Source organism: Alligator sinensis, unplaced genomic scaffold (genome assembly GCF_000455745.1).
Source record: "Alligator sinensis unplaced genomic scaffold, ASM45574v1 scaffold730_1, whole genome shotgun sequence".
NCBI classification, from domain to species: domain Eukaryota; kingdom Metazoa; phylum Chordata; order Crocodylia; family Alligatoridae; genus Alligator; species Alligator sinensis.
Genome location: NW_005842027.1, coordinates 2087999 through 2104077, shown reverse-complemented (window position 1 = coordinate 2104077; position 16079 = coordinate 2087999). Strand labels below are relative to the sequence as shown.

At 40.7% G+C, this 16079-nt stretch overlaps 1 protein-coding gene across 2 annotated transcripts in view; it reads left to right on the top strand.

Moving 5' to 3' along the window:
• The window catches only part of CPS1 (carbamoyl-phosphate synthase 1), a 144163-nt gene that overhangs the window by 50779 nt on the left and 77305 nt on the right, over window positions 1-16079 (top strand). For both annotated transcript variants that reach the window (XM_025202494.1, XM_006022276.3), the window contains exons 12-19: window positions 666-764; window positions 1484-1579; window positions 6369-6558; window positions 7078-7235; window positions 8416-8544; window positions 10713-10857; window positions 11267-11477; window positions 12510-12708. In XM_025202494.1, coding sequence (XP_025058279.1) covers window positions 666-764; window positions 1484-1579; window positions 6369-6558; window positions 7078-7235; window positions 8416-8544; window positions 10713-10857; window positions 11267-11477; window positions 12510-12708 — 1227 coding nt within the window. The remainder of the gene's footprint in view (window positions 1-665; window positions 765-1483; window positions 1580-6368; window positions 6559-7077; window positions 7236-8415; window positions 8545-10712; window positions 10858-11266; window positions 11478-12509; window positions 12709-16079) is intronic.

Genomic DNA, 16079 nt, shown 5'->3' with positions numbered 1-16079 from the left:
TGTTTAGAAATGATATAATTTAATGTTGTATTTATGTTTAAAAGTGAATCTCTCAGTAGCAAGGAAGTTCTTACCACTTCAGAGGGGAATCTCAAAGAACTTAAAAACCACTCTTAGACATCTCTTTCCAAGCTGCCATGCAGTTTCAGTGTTTTGAACACATTTTATAGTGTACTATATATCCTTAGAGATCTGCAGTCTGACTCAAGGACAAACGTGTGCCCAGTCAGTTTGCAGGTTAATAACAAACAACTGTTAAAGATATATGTAACAGGGCCCTTTCTCAATTGGTATAAATCCTCATAGCTCCATTGATCTGGTTAAGTGTACAGCACATAGATTTCGAACTCATATATCCCTTATGTAGTAGCACATATATTCAACTGTGTGTGAATTTTTAAATGCTTTTTCTTTGTGTTCTCTTTCTTGAGGCTTTCTTATTTCTTTGACTTAGGTTCATCTGCTAGGTCAAATAATATGATGAAAATTAGAAATATGGGGCCAATTTTTTTGCTGGTATAAATCAAAGATGCTGATATCAGTGGAGCTAAGCTGATTTACACCACCTAACCCTCTGGCCTGCAGCAAGAAGTTTGTTTTGCCTTAACTTTCATAATTGGTTTAGCTCCATTTTGGGTGCTTAAATATGTGTTTATCTTTCCCAGTTGCTATTCGATTCATTTATTTCACTGATTAAGAAGGGCAAAGGTACTACCGTTGCCTCGGTGCTGCCCAAGGCCAGAGCTACCGCTTCTAGAGTTGAGGTCAGTATATTAATGACCTTTATTTTTATCTGTCAGTCACTGAGTAGCTGTGACTTGTATTGACTCAAATGTAGAAAATGCTTTGCATGAACATGTAGCTGGGAAACTGGAGCATGGGACTCCCTCATAGAAGCTCCATTATAGATTTCTTTCTGTATTTTATTAAATCTTTCTATTCCTATATGCAGGTTTTGTGTATATGTATTTGGATGTTCTTCAAACAGAATCTATGTTTATCACGAAGTTCTCTGTCCCAAGGCACATGCTGTAGTCCAGTCCAGCATCAAACTGAAGCTGTATTGCCAGCACATAAGTTATTTGTTTCATGAGTAGGATGTTATAATAAATGGTTCCTTTCAAATGCAGCAGGGCTTTGAATAAAAAATATAAAACAAAGCAATGGGAAGCCAAAATGAAAGATGGTAGTCTACACAGAAATAAAATAATCAATATATTTATTTGTATTTTGTGCAAAACATAATGTGTATGCATTTCTTTAGCCAAATGTACATGTGATGGGTTCAAGAAAACTTTTCCTGTAAAGCTGGAAATAAAGCCACAGTTTTTCTGAAGGTGGCTTTTTTTTTCCTTAGACCTTCTGGTTTCTTTTTGTAATTCAAAATTGTTCCATATTGTAGGGTTCTTTTTCCCCAGCTCTAACTCCTATGCTTTGTAGCATTTTAAAAATCATATTAATTGTTGCATATGTTTTTCCCTAGGTCTCCAAAGTTCTCATCCTAGGATCTGGGGGTCTGTCAATTGGGCAGGCAGGGGAATTTGATTACTCTGGATCACAGGCTGTTAAAGCCATGAAGGTGAGACAACACACAAGAATGTTGTTCAACTTTTTTCCTTTGTTGCAACTTAGACGATCACTTATTTACTTATTCTAAAACTGTGGATTTATGACTTTTTTTTTTCTATTGGTGAATTGTTGGCCCACTGATCTGAGTTTGTTTCAGCCTGGATTCTTGGGGGGAATAATTATGAATAGCTGGAATTTGAATGTTATCCTTTGGATTGTCCTGGTCCTTGACTCCTTGCTCTTCATTGTGATGTGTGTTGCTTATATCTCTATAATAGAATACCTGTAATTAAAAAAAAAAGGAATATAGTGAATGGCAAACAATGCACTTTGTAAATGAATGGTGTGACAAAGGGTAGTTTGCATTCAAATTAGTGAAACTTCTCTGATTCTTCAGCTGTTTTGCAGATAAATTGTTATTCATTGAGATGCTAGTGGGAAATGAATGTGATGAAGTCATTAGTAATAAGGGAATAGAAAAACCATGCTTTTTGGTGAAAATGTTTATGAATTTTCTGCACTCTCCTATTAGTGTTTCCAAATAAAATAGTATTTATTGTAAATGAAAGAAGATACATTTTAAAAGCAGGCTTTAATGAATCCATTCCCTGTGCTTTGCGAAGTAGCTGGAAGATGAACTAGAATAAGCAGCTGAAGAGTCCTTCAAAGACAGGGTTACTGTCGTATAGTATAAGGCCAGTGTAACCAGATCTCCCTTCCTCTACCTTTGTCACTCGCACACTTTCATCTGGAAAAAAAAAAAAAAGACTTCATGATACTGCCAGATACACAGCTGGTGCAGCTGTTGACTGCAGAGTATGTAGTTTAGAGAAGCCCTGGAACTGCTCTAAGTTGTCAGGGCAATTTAAGCCCCCAAGTTAAAATAAAATCAGGAAAGAGGAAAGGTAACTTAGATATCTCCCCACATTCCTTCCCAATAGGTTTGATTCATCCTGCATCCTACACTCCTGCATCAGGGTGAGACTTATAGTAATTGAGAACTGAACCCCAAATGTTGTAAAGCATTGTTTTACATGTGCTGTATTAATCTGAATTGCCAAGCCTAGCATTTTGTGTAAAGTGTTCACCTGTTCAATTATTCAATATCAAATCAGGAAATGAGAGTCCTGGATCTGGGTAGTCTCTGTACAAATAGCATCTTGAATTTTAAAGGAGGGCACCTTTTTATTTGTCTCCATCTTCCAAACTTAGTTCTACAGGTTTCCCTCGCTTTATGTGGGTTCTGTACATGTGAATTTGCTCTTATGTGATGGCCCTTTCTATACCAAAAATTCGTTATATGTGAGGTAAATTCACTCTTATGCGATCGGTGTGGTGGAAGCCAGCAGTCAGCTGCTATGTGCGGTGCATTGTGGGAGTGACATGCACCAAAATATAGTCTCCTATGCTCCTCCCTCATTGTCTCCGACGTGTTTCTGTAGTTGCCATCCTCATTATGATAGTGCCCCACGCTTGTGTGTACTGTCTGCTGTTGGTGAGTACCAAAAATGTCTTGTAAAAGTGGTAGAAATGGGTCTGGGGATCAGTACAATCGAGGTCTGGGAATGGATCCCTATTTGCTACATTGTAAAGTGGGTTACCTTTATGCAAATTTGAACTGTGTGACATTTTTCCAGGATCACATGTACAGCATAAAGCCAGAGAAACCTGTACTGTGTACTGTGCAGTTTTTGTCCTAAATTTTGCTGGCTTGACCTTCTAGAATACCCCTTTTTTCTTCTTGCCACCAGCCAGCTGTTGTGATCTTGGCATTAATCAGCCATTCCAGAGGCAGCATTTGCTCTTCCTGACCTTGCCTCTAGCAGTGGTGATTTACAATAGCATGCCAAAGATGAGGCAGTTGGTCAGCACCCACCAAGGGAAAACGACATCGTGTGGATGGCAGAAAATGGGGGCAGGTAACACAAGCAGAAAGTGAGAGGCTAAAGATCTTTCTTTGCCAAACTTTCACCTCACCATTTAAAACAAAATAATTCAGATACTGATTTGCTGGTATTTCCCACCCTTTCTGTTTATTAAGCCTGAGCTCAACAAGACAAATAATTCTGTGTTTAAATCCATCCCTTAGGTATGTGCATAAAATTAAGTAGTGTTGAATGAATTTGTAGCCATGATAAAGACCTGAAGAAGAATGCATTGCATTCAAAAGCATATATAAGTCTGTCCTAACCATGTAGGTGGGCCAAACAAAAATATCACCTGCAAAAATCCTTCTCTCAAGGACAAGGACGGGTCTGAAATATACAATTATTACAACTGGTAGGAAATTGATAGATCTTCCTCCCTCAATGGAAAATTTGCACAAAAATAGGGAAAAATGCTTCTGGACAAATCAAAGGAATATGTTATGATCATAAAACCTAAACCTTACCATATGAAAAGTATTGGCTTTCCATTGCTTCCCCAAATCCCAAACATTTTCCTTCAACTTTTAAATCTTTTACTTTTTTTTTCCCCCCCAAGGAAAAAGCTTTTAAATTGAAACACCAAGTTTCCATTGGAAAAAGGAGTGTCAGCAGAAACTTTTGGCATGGTCTAATTGATGTATTTTATGTTATCTGAATAAGACAAAAGAAACAGTGTGTGTGACTTAGTTGATCAATAATATGTGAGCAGCTCCCTGGGCAAGCAAGCCATAAATTCATTCCACAAACAATCTGTCAAGCGGTTGTGATGATTATACAAATATGTACATATTCCAGCATGCTCACAGATTGATTATGAAAAGGAGAAAAAAGGATCACATTTTTTATTTCAAAACATGATTTGGTGAACTCACTGTCTCAGTATATAGTTGAAGCCATGAGCGACTGGTGCAGTCCCACCAACCATGGGGGGGTGGGGGGATGAGTCCCCCATGGCTAATGCTGCCGAGTGGGGGTAAGGGGCAGCAGCTGCAGCAGTTAGCCAGTGCTTGCAGGGGGGGCTCCCACCTGTCCCCCCTGCTCATCGCCTCATTTTCACCAGGGGCGATGTGTAGGGAGTGCACGTGCACTCCTTCGTGTGGTGGTGTACCCCCTGTGAAAAGGCACCACCAACAGCATTGGCGGTGCCTGCAGGCAGTCGCTGCTTGTCACCCCACCGCTGGCAGTGCTGGCAGCATCTGTGGGCAGTCCATGATTGCCCCTGGCTGCCGCTTCCGGCAGTGCCTGCGGGTGTTTGCTGACCCATGGTCAGCACTCACCACCCCTGCCACTGCTGACCGTGCGCCATGCCCCCTGCTCACCGCCACCAGACTCCCACTGCTGCTGGCACAGCTGTGCTCCCCAGCCACCGGGGGCATGTGCTGTTCATGAATTTCGCTGTTTGAAGTTCGAAATGCATCAAAACAGCTTTGAAACGAGACACCTGTAGGAATTTTGCACAGCCGTAATAAGTACCTTTTATCACAACATTTACAATATGAACTGATCTTTGCCTTGCATGCTTTTCCTGCCTGGGCATGTTGTTGCTCTTTCTGAAAGACGTATACCTTTCCTCACCTTGATGCTTCATTGCAGCATATTTACAGCAGAGAACTCAAAATAGTTAGTTGATAGTATTCATTTAACAGTCTGTTACGGTGACAGTATTTGGATCTTGGGAAGCATTGAATTTGCAGCTGAATAAAAAGCTGTAACCTGTGCCCTAGCAGAGATGCTAACCACAAGGCAGAATGATATATTAAAAGTAACATTGCAAGATGCTTAGGCAAGCATTTTCTTAACAATATAGTAGTGTTGTAAAAAAAAAATATATATATATATATATAGCTCATTATGTATCATTAGGCGGTAAGGCAGATTTTGCTTATGAATGCTTATGCTAAGCCAGCCATTTGCTTATGCTAAGTAACCATATAATTGTGTCAACCATTTTCAAGTGAGTCTGTGTAAGTTTGTGTGCTGAGAATGAGGAAGCCTTAGGAATGTGAAGATGATACAACATGGAACTGAAAAACAGGCTGAAATGTGAAAGACAACATGTAACTAGTAAAAGAATCTGAGATAAATTTTTGCAAAAAGGTGAATGGTGATTGGTAAAGAGGCCTTCAGAACCTTCCAGGTTTTGGTCAAAGTCCGCCCAGTGACCGAAGAAGTGGAGTCAAGGTCTTAGACATGCCCTCTTAGCAAAAAGACATGTAAATGAATAAAATGCATAGGCAATTTCATGCTAATGAAGTAAACAGTAAACAGAGGCAGAGCTTGAGATAGGAGGAGATATGGGTGGAACAAAGGAGAGACCAAGGTGGAGTAAATGCTAAGGAGTATGAACCAAGGTGTATAAATGTGGAAAGAACTGATGTTCAATGCTGCTCCCTGGTTTGTTGGGTTTTTGGGAGCTCGCCTGAACCTGTCTTCATTTTGAATAAAGCTGTTGTCGAGCAATGTGTGCTGGTGTTTGCTCCCTGTTTGCTCCCCGAGCAACTGGATCCCTGAGCAATTGGATCGTCTCCCTAGTCGTTGGGCGCCGCATGAAGTTGGGGTCTAACACAGTCCATACTCTTAGAATGTCCTGGCAAGACTTTTTTTGGGAAACTACATTTCTTCTTTCTGTGCTCTGGTTTACCACATAGGAGCTCCTTGGGCATGTATGTTGGCTATCTAAGACAGATATCTAGTCCACTGCAGCCAGGTCCTCAAAGAACTGAAATTTATTCTAGTTTCTGTGACCCAGTGCGGCATAAAAGGCACCATTTTGAGTTAATTGTGCTGTTCTTTATCAGTTGTCGGTCTATTGTTTCTTCTGGCTTATTTCTCTGAATGTAATATATTTAGATGGTAATTTTCATCTTCCAGGAAGAAAATGTGAAAACTGTCCTCATGAACCCCAATATTGCCTCAGTCCAAACCAATGAAGTGGGCTTAAAGCAGGCTGACACAGTCTACTTCCTCCCCATCACACCACAGTTTGTCACAGAGGTCATCAAAGCAGAGAGGCCAGATGGGTTAATTTTGGGCATGGGCGGCCAGACAGCTCTTAACTGTGGTATGTATCATGGAATCGTTTTGGCTTTGTAGCTGAATTTTACACTCATTATACTTGGTTCTGCTTGCACAAAAATGAGTGTCTCAGCTACAATACCTAATTCACTTTCAGACATATATATAAGATCAATATTGGCTATATCTATCAAAATGAGAAGTAACTAAACTGTACCTATTGAATATAATAATGGGCACAGACAGAAGTGGAAATGAGATGGGGAAAGCGTGTAAAATGTTCCCCCTTCAGAATGATGGGGCTGGTTTTGCCTTCTATTAGCATAGGTATAAATGTTTCAGGAGATTCATGAAAACATTCCTGTTCCCTTAAATGTAAGCATCTGACTGTATGCTTTTCTGAATGTGGGAGACTAAAAGCTGAGTTTGTTGTGGATCTTACCTTTAATGTGGACTGCTAGCAGTAAGGTTCTGTGGTGAGGAGGTCATGTATGTGAGTCGCTAGAGGTCCAGATCTCTATACACTTCCTCTTTGCACAATATTCTAACCATATTCTCTTTTCAGGAGTGGAGTTGTTCAAACGAGGTGTTCTGCAGGAGTATGGAGTAAAGGTCCTGGGCACCTCAGTTGAATCCATCATGGCCACCGAGGACAGGCACCTATTTACTAACAAACTGATGGAAATAAATGAAAAGATTGCTCCCAGCTTTGCAGTGGAATCGGTAAATCAGATAAGCCCAGTGCCAGCAGAATTAACTTTATTCTTCTTTGAAACAGATTTTTCCGTTCTGTTTAATTTGGGGAAAGTTTAATCTGACCTAGCATGGTGAGGGTTAAACATAGTCTTGTGGAAACATAGCGACTGATGGCAGTTCATAATGATTTGAAGTAGTTAAAACTGCATGTGCAATGTATGAAAGCCCAATCTGGTTGTGAAAGATAGTCAAGTTACCTGAACCTCCAGTAAAATAAGTGGAATAGTAGAGCAATGTGAAGAAATTATTTAACATTACAGTGGATATTCTTTTTAACTTTTACAAGCTGCAACACAGGGCCAACAGTTAGGTTGTTAAGGCCTCCTTTACATCTATTATTCAATTACCTGGCTAATTGCACAATTACCATAATTTAGACTGGGTACATGTGCAAATTAAGTATGGTGCCTTAAAAAGGTCCAACCAGCTATAAAGTTATTGCTGGAAAATGGGTAATAACTTCATAGCTGATTTATATCCACCTTTAATTTGCATTTATAGTCTGTGCCTCCGCAGCTGGGAAACTGCAGCTGCTGCGATCTTCCAGCCTCAGGGGAGTCCCATGCTGCTGATGACTCTCAGCCCTGGCTGTGCCCCAGGCGTAGCCAGGGCTGAGAGTCTTGCAGCTGATGGAACACATGTTGCATGGCAGGAAATGCAATTGTATGGATTGTGCTTTAGATCGCATTGCACCTCTATGTCCATGTAGAGGGGCCTTCTCTGTTACAGAGATCCTGTTGAAGAAAAATGAGAAAGTGAAAAATGGTATTTGGTTCAGAGAGAGAGGGAGAGAGAAAGAGATTAAGTCTTTAAAAAAAAAAATGGAACTTTGACATTATTAAAAATGCCAGCTCAAATCTATAGTTGGGTAAGTCCAGTGAGATCACTGGTAATATACCAAGTACAAATTTGGTCCTTTAGTCAATAGGGATGCCTATGTGTAACTAAGGGCAAATTGGATATTGCAGTCCATCCTCAAATTTGTCTCATGATTGATAACATAACGCCAGTCACTCTTTTCCCCTTACCCTACTTTGTGAACTGCCTTACTGATAGTGTTTTCAGTCAACTGTGCAATTAGATATGCAAACTTTAATCAGCTTAAATCATAACATTTTATTTGACATGTATTCTTCTTTGCTTTAAGATTGAAGATGCTTTTGTGGCAGCAGAAAAGATTGGCTACCCAGTCATGATACGCTCTGCCTACGCCCTGGGTGGGCTGGGATCAGGTATATGTCCTGACAAGGAAAGTCTGCTGGACCTGGGTACCAAGGTATGTCTGCAGTTGATAGCAGTAGGGATCAACCATTTGATTAAAGATATTCTTGTAACAGTCACACATCAATCTATTACATATATTACACGTTTTACCTTCCTGTTAAAACATTATCTGGATTCTCTCTAATGCCCCGATCTTCATCATACTTGCTACTCATTTCAGTAATGTGAATAATGAAATGACATCATCCACCACTGTTAGTTTCTCTCAGAAACTGGTCATAGTTTGAGCAAATGTTGCAGCAATTTTGCTAAAAAAGAAGCAAAATGGCCTATTTTCTCTTGCTCTTAGTGGTGAGTGTCACAAGGAAGAAACCTGGCAAGTGAAAATCCTTATCAAGCTTAGCTACCACAACATGCCAGGAACTGAGGGACAAAGATCAGACCTTTATGTAGCTGAATCTCAAAGGAGATATTTGTGCCGGACCAGAAATATAGCAGGATCCTCTTCTACAGATTTGTATAAACAAGCCACTATTGGTCAAAAATGCTGATTTTTCCCCCCCCTTTCTTTAGGAGATACAGTTGTGGGGTTTTTCCCTCACATGGAAATGAGGTAGAGATTTTTTGTTCTAGATGAGACGTGGGTTAGGGGCAGCACTTAAGTTGTAGCTGAAGGTAATGCCAGTGGTGTATCTAGGGCAGGGTGATGGGGGCAACTGCCTCAGTTGCCAACCAGTTGGGGGATGGAACAAAAAAAAATCTTTTAATGCAGCAGCACAATTGTGATCATAGTGGCAGTGGCAACAAGAAGTCACCACTGTCCACATGCAGCAGCTGTCACAGGTGCCTGCCTGTGTTCTTACAGTTCTGGGTAAGAACACTGCCCCCCTGACCGTCTGATTTGTGGGAGGCAAGTAAAAAGACTGGACTGTGTCACACCATAATTTTGGTTTTGGAAGCCCAGATCCTTCACTAAAATTAAAAGGAGCTCCAGGAGGCCACATTGTAACATATTGAAGCCCTATCCTAAAAGAAACATAATTTGGCTGTTATAATGCTACATCCAAACTTGCAATGTAGATAGCCTTAAGTAACGTAACTTGAGGCTGCCAATTTCAGAGCAGGAAGGTGAGTTTATTGACAGAGGAACTGAGTCATTCTAATATTTTCAGTGAATTTAACAAGTATCCTATAATTGTTAGTCTATATGGACAAAGTTCATGTTATATTCTTTCGCTATCTTGATATATTTGCAGTTTTGCCTAGTGTATTGAAGAATACTTTTGGGATTAGTTTTAGAGTAGGTCAGAATGCCACATTGAGCACAGAATAGTTATTAGTTTAGTTTAGCATTTTCTGCAAGCACCAATATCATCTCCCTTTATATAGGTACACATTTAACTCTCTATAAAAAAAACTAGTCCTATTGAAGCCAATGGGTGCATCTACACATGCTATTAGTACACAGTAGTAAACGCTGGTGTACAATTCATTGGAGTTTATTGCTCCCAGGCACTGTGTCTTCATGTGCACCTGGAACCTCAGCACATTGAACTGTTTGGAGCAGCCCTGATTGGCAGGGAGCATGGGGGATCAGCCTGCTAGCCCGGGGCTGCTCTGACCTGGCTTAATATGCTGCGGAGAGGCTGGCTGGGGCATGAGGGTGCTCCAGTGTGGGGCTGGCTAGCAGGCAGCCCGTGCGCTGAATCACCCTTGTGTCCCAGCCAGCCCTGTCAGCATCTATACATGTGTTGCTGCCTACTAAAGAACTCTGCTGCAGGATCATACTTGTATTTACAAGTACTGTCCTGTGGAGGAGCTAATTAGGCAGCTCTGCAGTAAATGTCTTATGTAGATGTGCTCACTGAGACTACTTGCATATAGAAAATGAATAATGGCTGTAACTGTCCCCAGGATCAAAGCTTTGTATTTTTATATTTGGATTAATAATATATATTCTGTTGTCCAACTATCAATGTTACTTCATGTGTTACCTTTATTTCTATGATGTTACACCAAGATTTTGGGAAGAATTTAAATTGGGTGCTATAATATCAGGTTTTACAATTTGTATGTTGGGACATCTTGAAATTCATCATAAAAGCCTTACATGCGAGAGTGGGCTATATTAAAGTTCTGCTGCACATATTTAATAAAAATGCATTTCCTATTCTTTTCTACCATCCGTCCTCTCTAATGTTTCTAAAACCTGATTTGCAGGCCTTTGCAATGACCAACCAAATTCTAGTGGAGAAGTCAGTAGTTGGCTGGAAGGAGATAGAATATGAAGTAGTAAGAGATGCTGCTGATAACTGTATTGCTGTCTGTAATATGGAAAATGTTGATGCCATGGGAGTCCACACAGGTAAGTTTGCTGTACATCACAGTATAGCGCACTGTACATTGCTTTTAGATCAATATTTTCATACATGCTCTTTCTTCTTAATGCAGGTGATACACTTATCTGGCCAGCGATACAGAATGCAGAGTTCTATCAGATTTAGATTAAGAGTATTACCGGGTAGGCTGCAAAATGGTTTCAATAGGCTGAGTCTTTCCAAAGCATCTCACATTTCACAAGGTAGCATAGGTAATGTAGTCTCATCAGAATCTAGTACTGTGCACTGAAATGCCCATACTTGGCACCTTCCACAGCACTTGATGTTTGAAAAGCATGAGTCATTTCCTAAGATACAGTCAGCTAGTAGCAACGTGACCCCAGCACCCAGAATTTATTATTATCAAAGTCTTTTGTTTTTTGTTTCAACAAATAGGAGATTCTATTGTAGTAGCTCCAAGCCAGACACTCTCCAATGAGGAATTTCAGATGCTGAGGGAACGTGCCATCAAGATTGTCCGCCACTTGGGCATTGTGGGAGAATGTAACATCCAGTATGCCCTGCATCCCACCTCTCTGGAGTACTGTGTCATTGAAGTAAACGCCAGGCTCTCAAGAAGCTCTGCCTTGGCATCCAAGGCTACAGGGTAAGGTAGGACATAAGGACATAAGGGGTAGGAAGAGGAGTACTTGAATCAGAGTTTGGTTGCTGTGTATTACAAATGGAAAAGCTCTTAGAAGTGAAGACTGTTAGATCTCTTTATACAGTACATCACCAGCATCTATATGTTGGCTGCAAATAATCTCTGGGACCCTAAGGATTTAGTTATTAATGAGCTGTCTGCCAGGTTGAAGCACATGGTATTGCTAGCTGCTTTTGTTTTGATGGCTAATCAAACTAATCCAGGCAAAGGGTGGTCAAAGTGGGCTGTGTAAAAATTGGCTTCTTAATTGCACTTTACAGATGCTGTCGAAGTGCAAATTAATCATTAATTTGCAGTTTTCAACAACTTGTGCAGTTGTTGAAGCCCTGTAGCAAACTGGAGACAGGCCACAATAACTGCCAGTGGGCATTTCATTGTTTCACTTTAAATAACTGAATGCTATGAAACAGATGTTTTTGATTTGCCTCAGCATGTATAATATATATAAAACAGTAGCATTGGATAAATATCATGTGTTCTACACTGGTATAGTTTTGTACACATTGCAGTCCTGTAGCTACTGAGAACCCCAGTATTTTCCATTGCTTCCCTAGGAGTTGATGGCAACAAGTATCCATTTTGATTTGTTTCCTTGTCTGGCAGAAGGCCTAGAGCCCAGAGATTAAAGGACTTTCATGAGGCCATGAAGCAAGCCTGTCCTGGGACCAAGCATCAAACCCAGACCTCCTGACTTGGAGTCCTTAATCACAAGGGTGCTCTTAATAGCGAATTCTTACCTCAGCACTCTGAATGTACCACATTATGAGTTATACATTGCATCAGGGAGTCTTGCTGTTCTCGGATGAGTTATACTTGCATGCTGGTTGCCAGGAAAGAGGAGATTTTGCTGTAGAATATGGTTAATATTTTTATTGATGCAGCTTTGGAGGATTGTAGTTTTCTTTGTCTCCTACTTTACAAACCACAATAATAAAAATTGCTTCTCTTCCTTTCTTTCCCTCCCATCTCTGCTAGGTACCCATTAGCATTTATTGCTGCAAAAATTGCTCTAGGGATTCCCTTACCAGAAATCAAGAATGTGGTGTCAGGAAAAACTACTGCCTGTTTTGAGCCCAGCCTGGATTACATCGTTACCAAGATACCCCGCTGGGACCTTGACCGCTTTCAGGGCATCTCCAGCCAGATTGGAAGTTCCATGAAGAGTGTGGGAGAGGTGAGCGGGCAGCACCTCTTCCCATTGCCCTTCCAGCTTTTGTCAAATTTGCTTTTCTCTCTGGTCCCCCTCAGGTTGCTGGTCCTTTTAGTATGAAAGAGGGATTTAGGATTGATTGAAAGGGCCAGTCTTCTGTAGGTGCTAGCTTTGCATCCAGTTTTGTGCTAATTATCAATTGGTGTTGCATGTGACAAAGTGCACTTTGTTGTGGGTGTAGATGACAATATTTAGACAGTAATTGACAAGATTCTGCCCGCTAATCAGGTACTTAGATGTCTAAATGTTAGTATTTATTAATTGCCTCAAGCTGATTTGAGTGCAAAATTAAAGGCAAACAGGCATCCATGTAAAGGGTCCGCTAGGGATCAGTTAACTAACCTGTAAATAAAATAAGAATTCAAACCAACTAGCATCCTCAGTGCAAACCAAACCTGGCCCTGACCCCCAGACAGATTTTTTTTTATTATTGTAATTGCTTTGTCAGCATTATTCATTACATATGCCTTAGCTTTTCCTGATTCTCCATGAAAATGCCATTAGGGTGTTACCAGGTTGATGGAAGAAAATTTCTTTTAAAAAATTGATCTATTTAGCTTTTCAGCTTGAATTGATCCAGATTGTTTGGATAAGCACCCTGCCTTCTGAGTGCTTATTCAAAGCAGTTCAGTTTTACACATTATTACTTTCAGTTAGAATGATTTAGGAGTCATCAAATGACATTATAAGCAATAGTGTAGAAGTCACCCTGGGATATTCATAGGTTTATAAGGTCAGAATGGACCTCTAGTCTGAACTCCAATCATCTAGTCTGAACTCCAATGTAAGATAGACCACAGGACTTCTCCATATTAACTTCTATTTTCAGTCCAAAAACAGTGATTGAAATAGAATATATCTGTTAGAAAAAACATCCAACAATAATTTAGAGACTTAACAGTGGTACAGAATCCTCCACCATGCTTTTAAATTGTTTCAGTGGAGAATTATCATACCTGGTAAAAATGTATGCTTTAATTCTAGTCTCATATTGACCCTGAAAACCAAACGCCTTCTTTTAATGTATCAAGTTTTTTTTTTAATTTTCAACAATTTGTTTCCCTCTTGGAGTAAATTTTATAGGCCTGTTAAAGTGAGAACAAAACACGGTGACTTTTAAAATCTGATTTTAAGGCCATCTGGGGCAATCATGACATCCTCTGCTAAGTGTTCAAGTGCAAGGAAATGATGTAAAATGGGCAAATTATCCATGTAATTAGAAAATTACCTATGAACTACTAAAGTAGAATAATGAATTGTATTTTTTTGTCGGCTTTCTTTTTTCTCTGAATGGTTTTCAAGTAGCTATTTTACTCAATTATTTTGACACTTGAGACCTTTCTAACATCAGTTCCACCTTGCTCAAACAAACAGCCCTCATTACAATTGAAAGGATTAATTGGAACTGAAATGGCTTGCTGTGGTGATCATAGTTTCAATAAGACATTTGAAACTATGGTGTATAAGATTTCAAATAAGTTGAGGCCTGCAAGTTTTATAGGTTTAACTCCCTATGCCTTTATTTCATGCATATCGGGCCAGTTGATAACAGGGTGATATTCCAGAGTGTCTTGCCATGTCAATAGTGAATGGGATTGCAACTGCATAGGTGACTAAGAACACTTTCTCCCTTTATGTTCCTTCCCAGGCTGCCCAGGCTTTGGGGTTCAAATGCACATGAGCAAGTGTAGGTGGGTAGGGTGGTCTTGAGGGATCTGGTCCTGGCTCCTTCCATAACAATCTCTGACAAGCATGAGTTGGATGGTTTGGGAAGGGATGGTGTGATTCATTGTTAGTATAGACACTTAGATTTTTTGACACTGATTATGCACTGGTTGTGATTCTGTTACCTCTGTGGACACATAAGCATTTGCATATAGACTGAGTGCGTGCAGTATATTACAGATTGGCAAGGGCTGTACACAAGTATACACCCTGGTGGAAGGGGAGGAGAGGGCCCTTCCATGTTTTAGACCTAATAACTGAGGGGTTAGGGCACTTACCCAGGAAACAGGAAACCCAGGGAGTCTATACATATGCTCTTGTGGTGGGGGGGAAGGGGCACTTTAATTAAAGTGCCCAGAGTGTCTCATATATCAGCTTCAAAATAGCGGTGGGGGTGCTTTATCTAAAGCTCATTGAATGAGCTTTAGATAAAGCGCCCCTGTGTCCATTTTGAAGCATGGGGATGCTGATACACAAGATGCAGAGGCTGGCTGGAGCATGGTAATTACCATGCTACAGCAGACTCGATTTAATAGAGCCTGCTCAGATGTGCTCTAATTATATCGTGTTGGAGCAGCCTCCGCGCTCATATATAGACACTCTTAGATGCTAGATCTTCTTTGCCCAAAGATCAAGACCTGCATCTCTCTGACATGCAGCACAGCACTCTAGCCACCATGCCACAGATTAGGCATTCTATAGTCCTTTCTCCAGTGCTCAATTTGAAGGTGAGCCACAGACCTTACATTAAGTAGTCATTAGATAAAATGGACAGAGAGCAGTATGCTGCACAAGTCCTGCTGGGAGAAAAGGTCAGTGCTAGAACCCAGAACATTCTCCTTTCAGAAGCAGTCATCTCACTGAGTCACATACCCTCCAGCTTATTCTTTCTTCTGGCCCCAGGTATCTTCCCCCTTCTTGGTTGCACAAGGGGCCACCTTCTAAAGAGTGCTGGAGAGGGGTCTAACTATGTCCTAGTTGTTAGAGAGCTTTCAGGAAGTCAGAGAAGTCCCTCTGGGTGGGAGGCACCAAGAACCTTGCTCTCTTGCTTCCTGGGAAATGTCCCTAATCACTTAGGCTGCCTATACGCATACTTGTGAGTGGGGGGGAGCGGCGGCAGACATTAATTAGAGTGGTTTCCTGACAGCCCCTCTAATTAAAACGCTGCAGGATCACATGTATTAAGGCCCCGTGCACTTAAAAATGGCCACAGGACACTTTAACTAAACCTCGTTGAATAAGGTTTAGATAAAGTGCTCTGTGGCCATTTTTAAACACACAGGGGCTTAATACACATGGTGCTGCGGTGAGTGACACTGTGGCATTCTAATTAGAATGTGGAACGGACTCGATTAATCGAGTGTGCTCCGACATGTTCTAATTAGAATACCAGTGAGCACACGCATAGGCAGTCTTAGCTACTGGAAATAAAATGTTGGAAGGCCCTTCCCTTTTTCCTCTTCCCCCTCCCCATTCTTCCCCACAGTCATAGTTTTTTCTTCAGCTACATTTTTGTGACCTACGTGCACTTATGCATCCACAATGTCCGCATATTCATAGCTACATACTTGCTTGGCTTGTGCATGGCCAAATGCATGTGGTCAATTTAC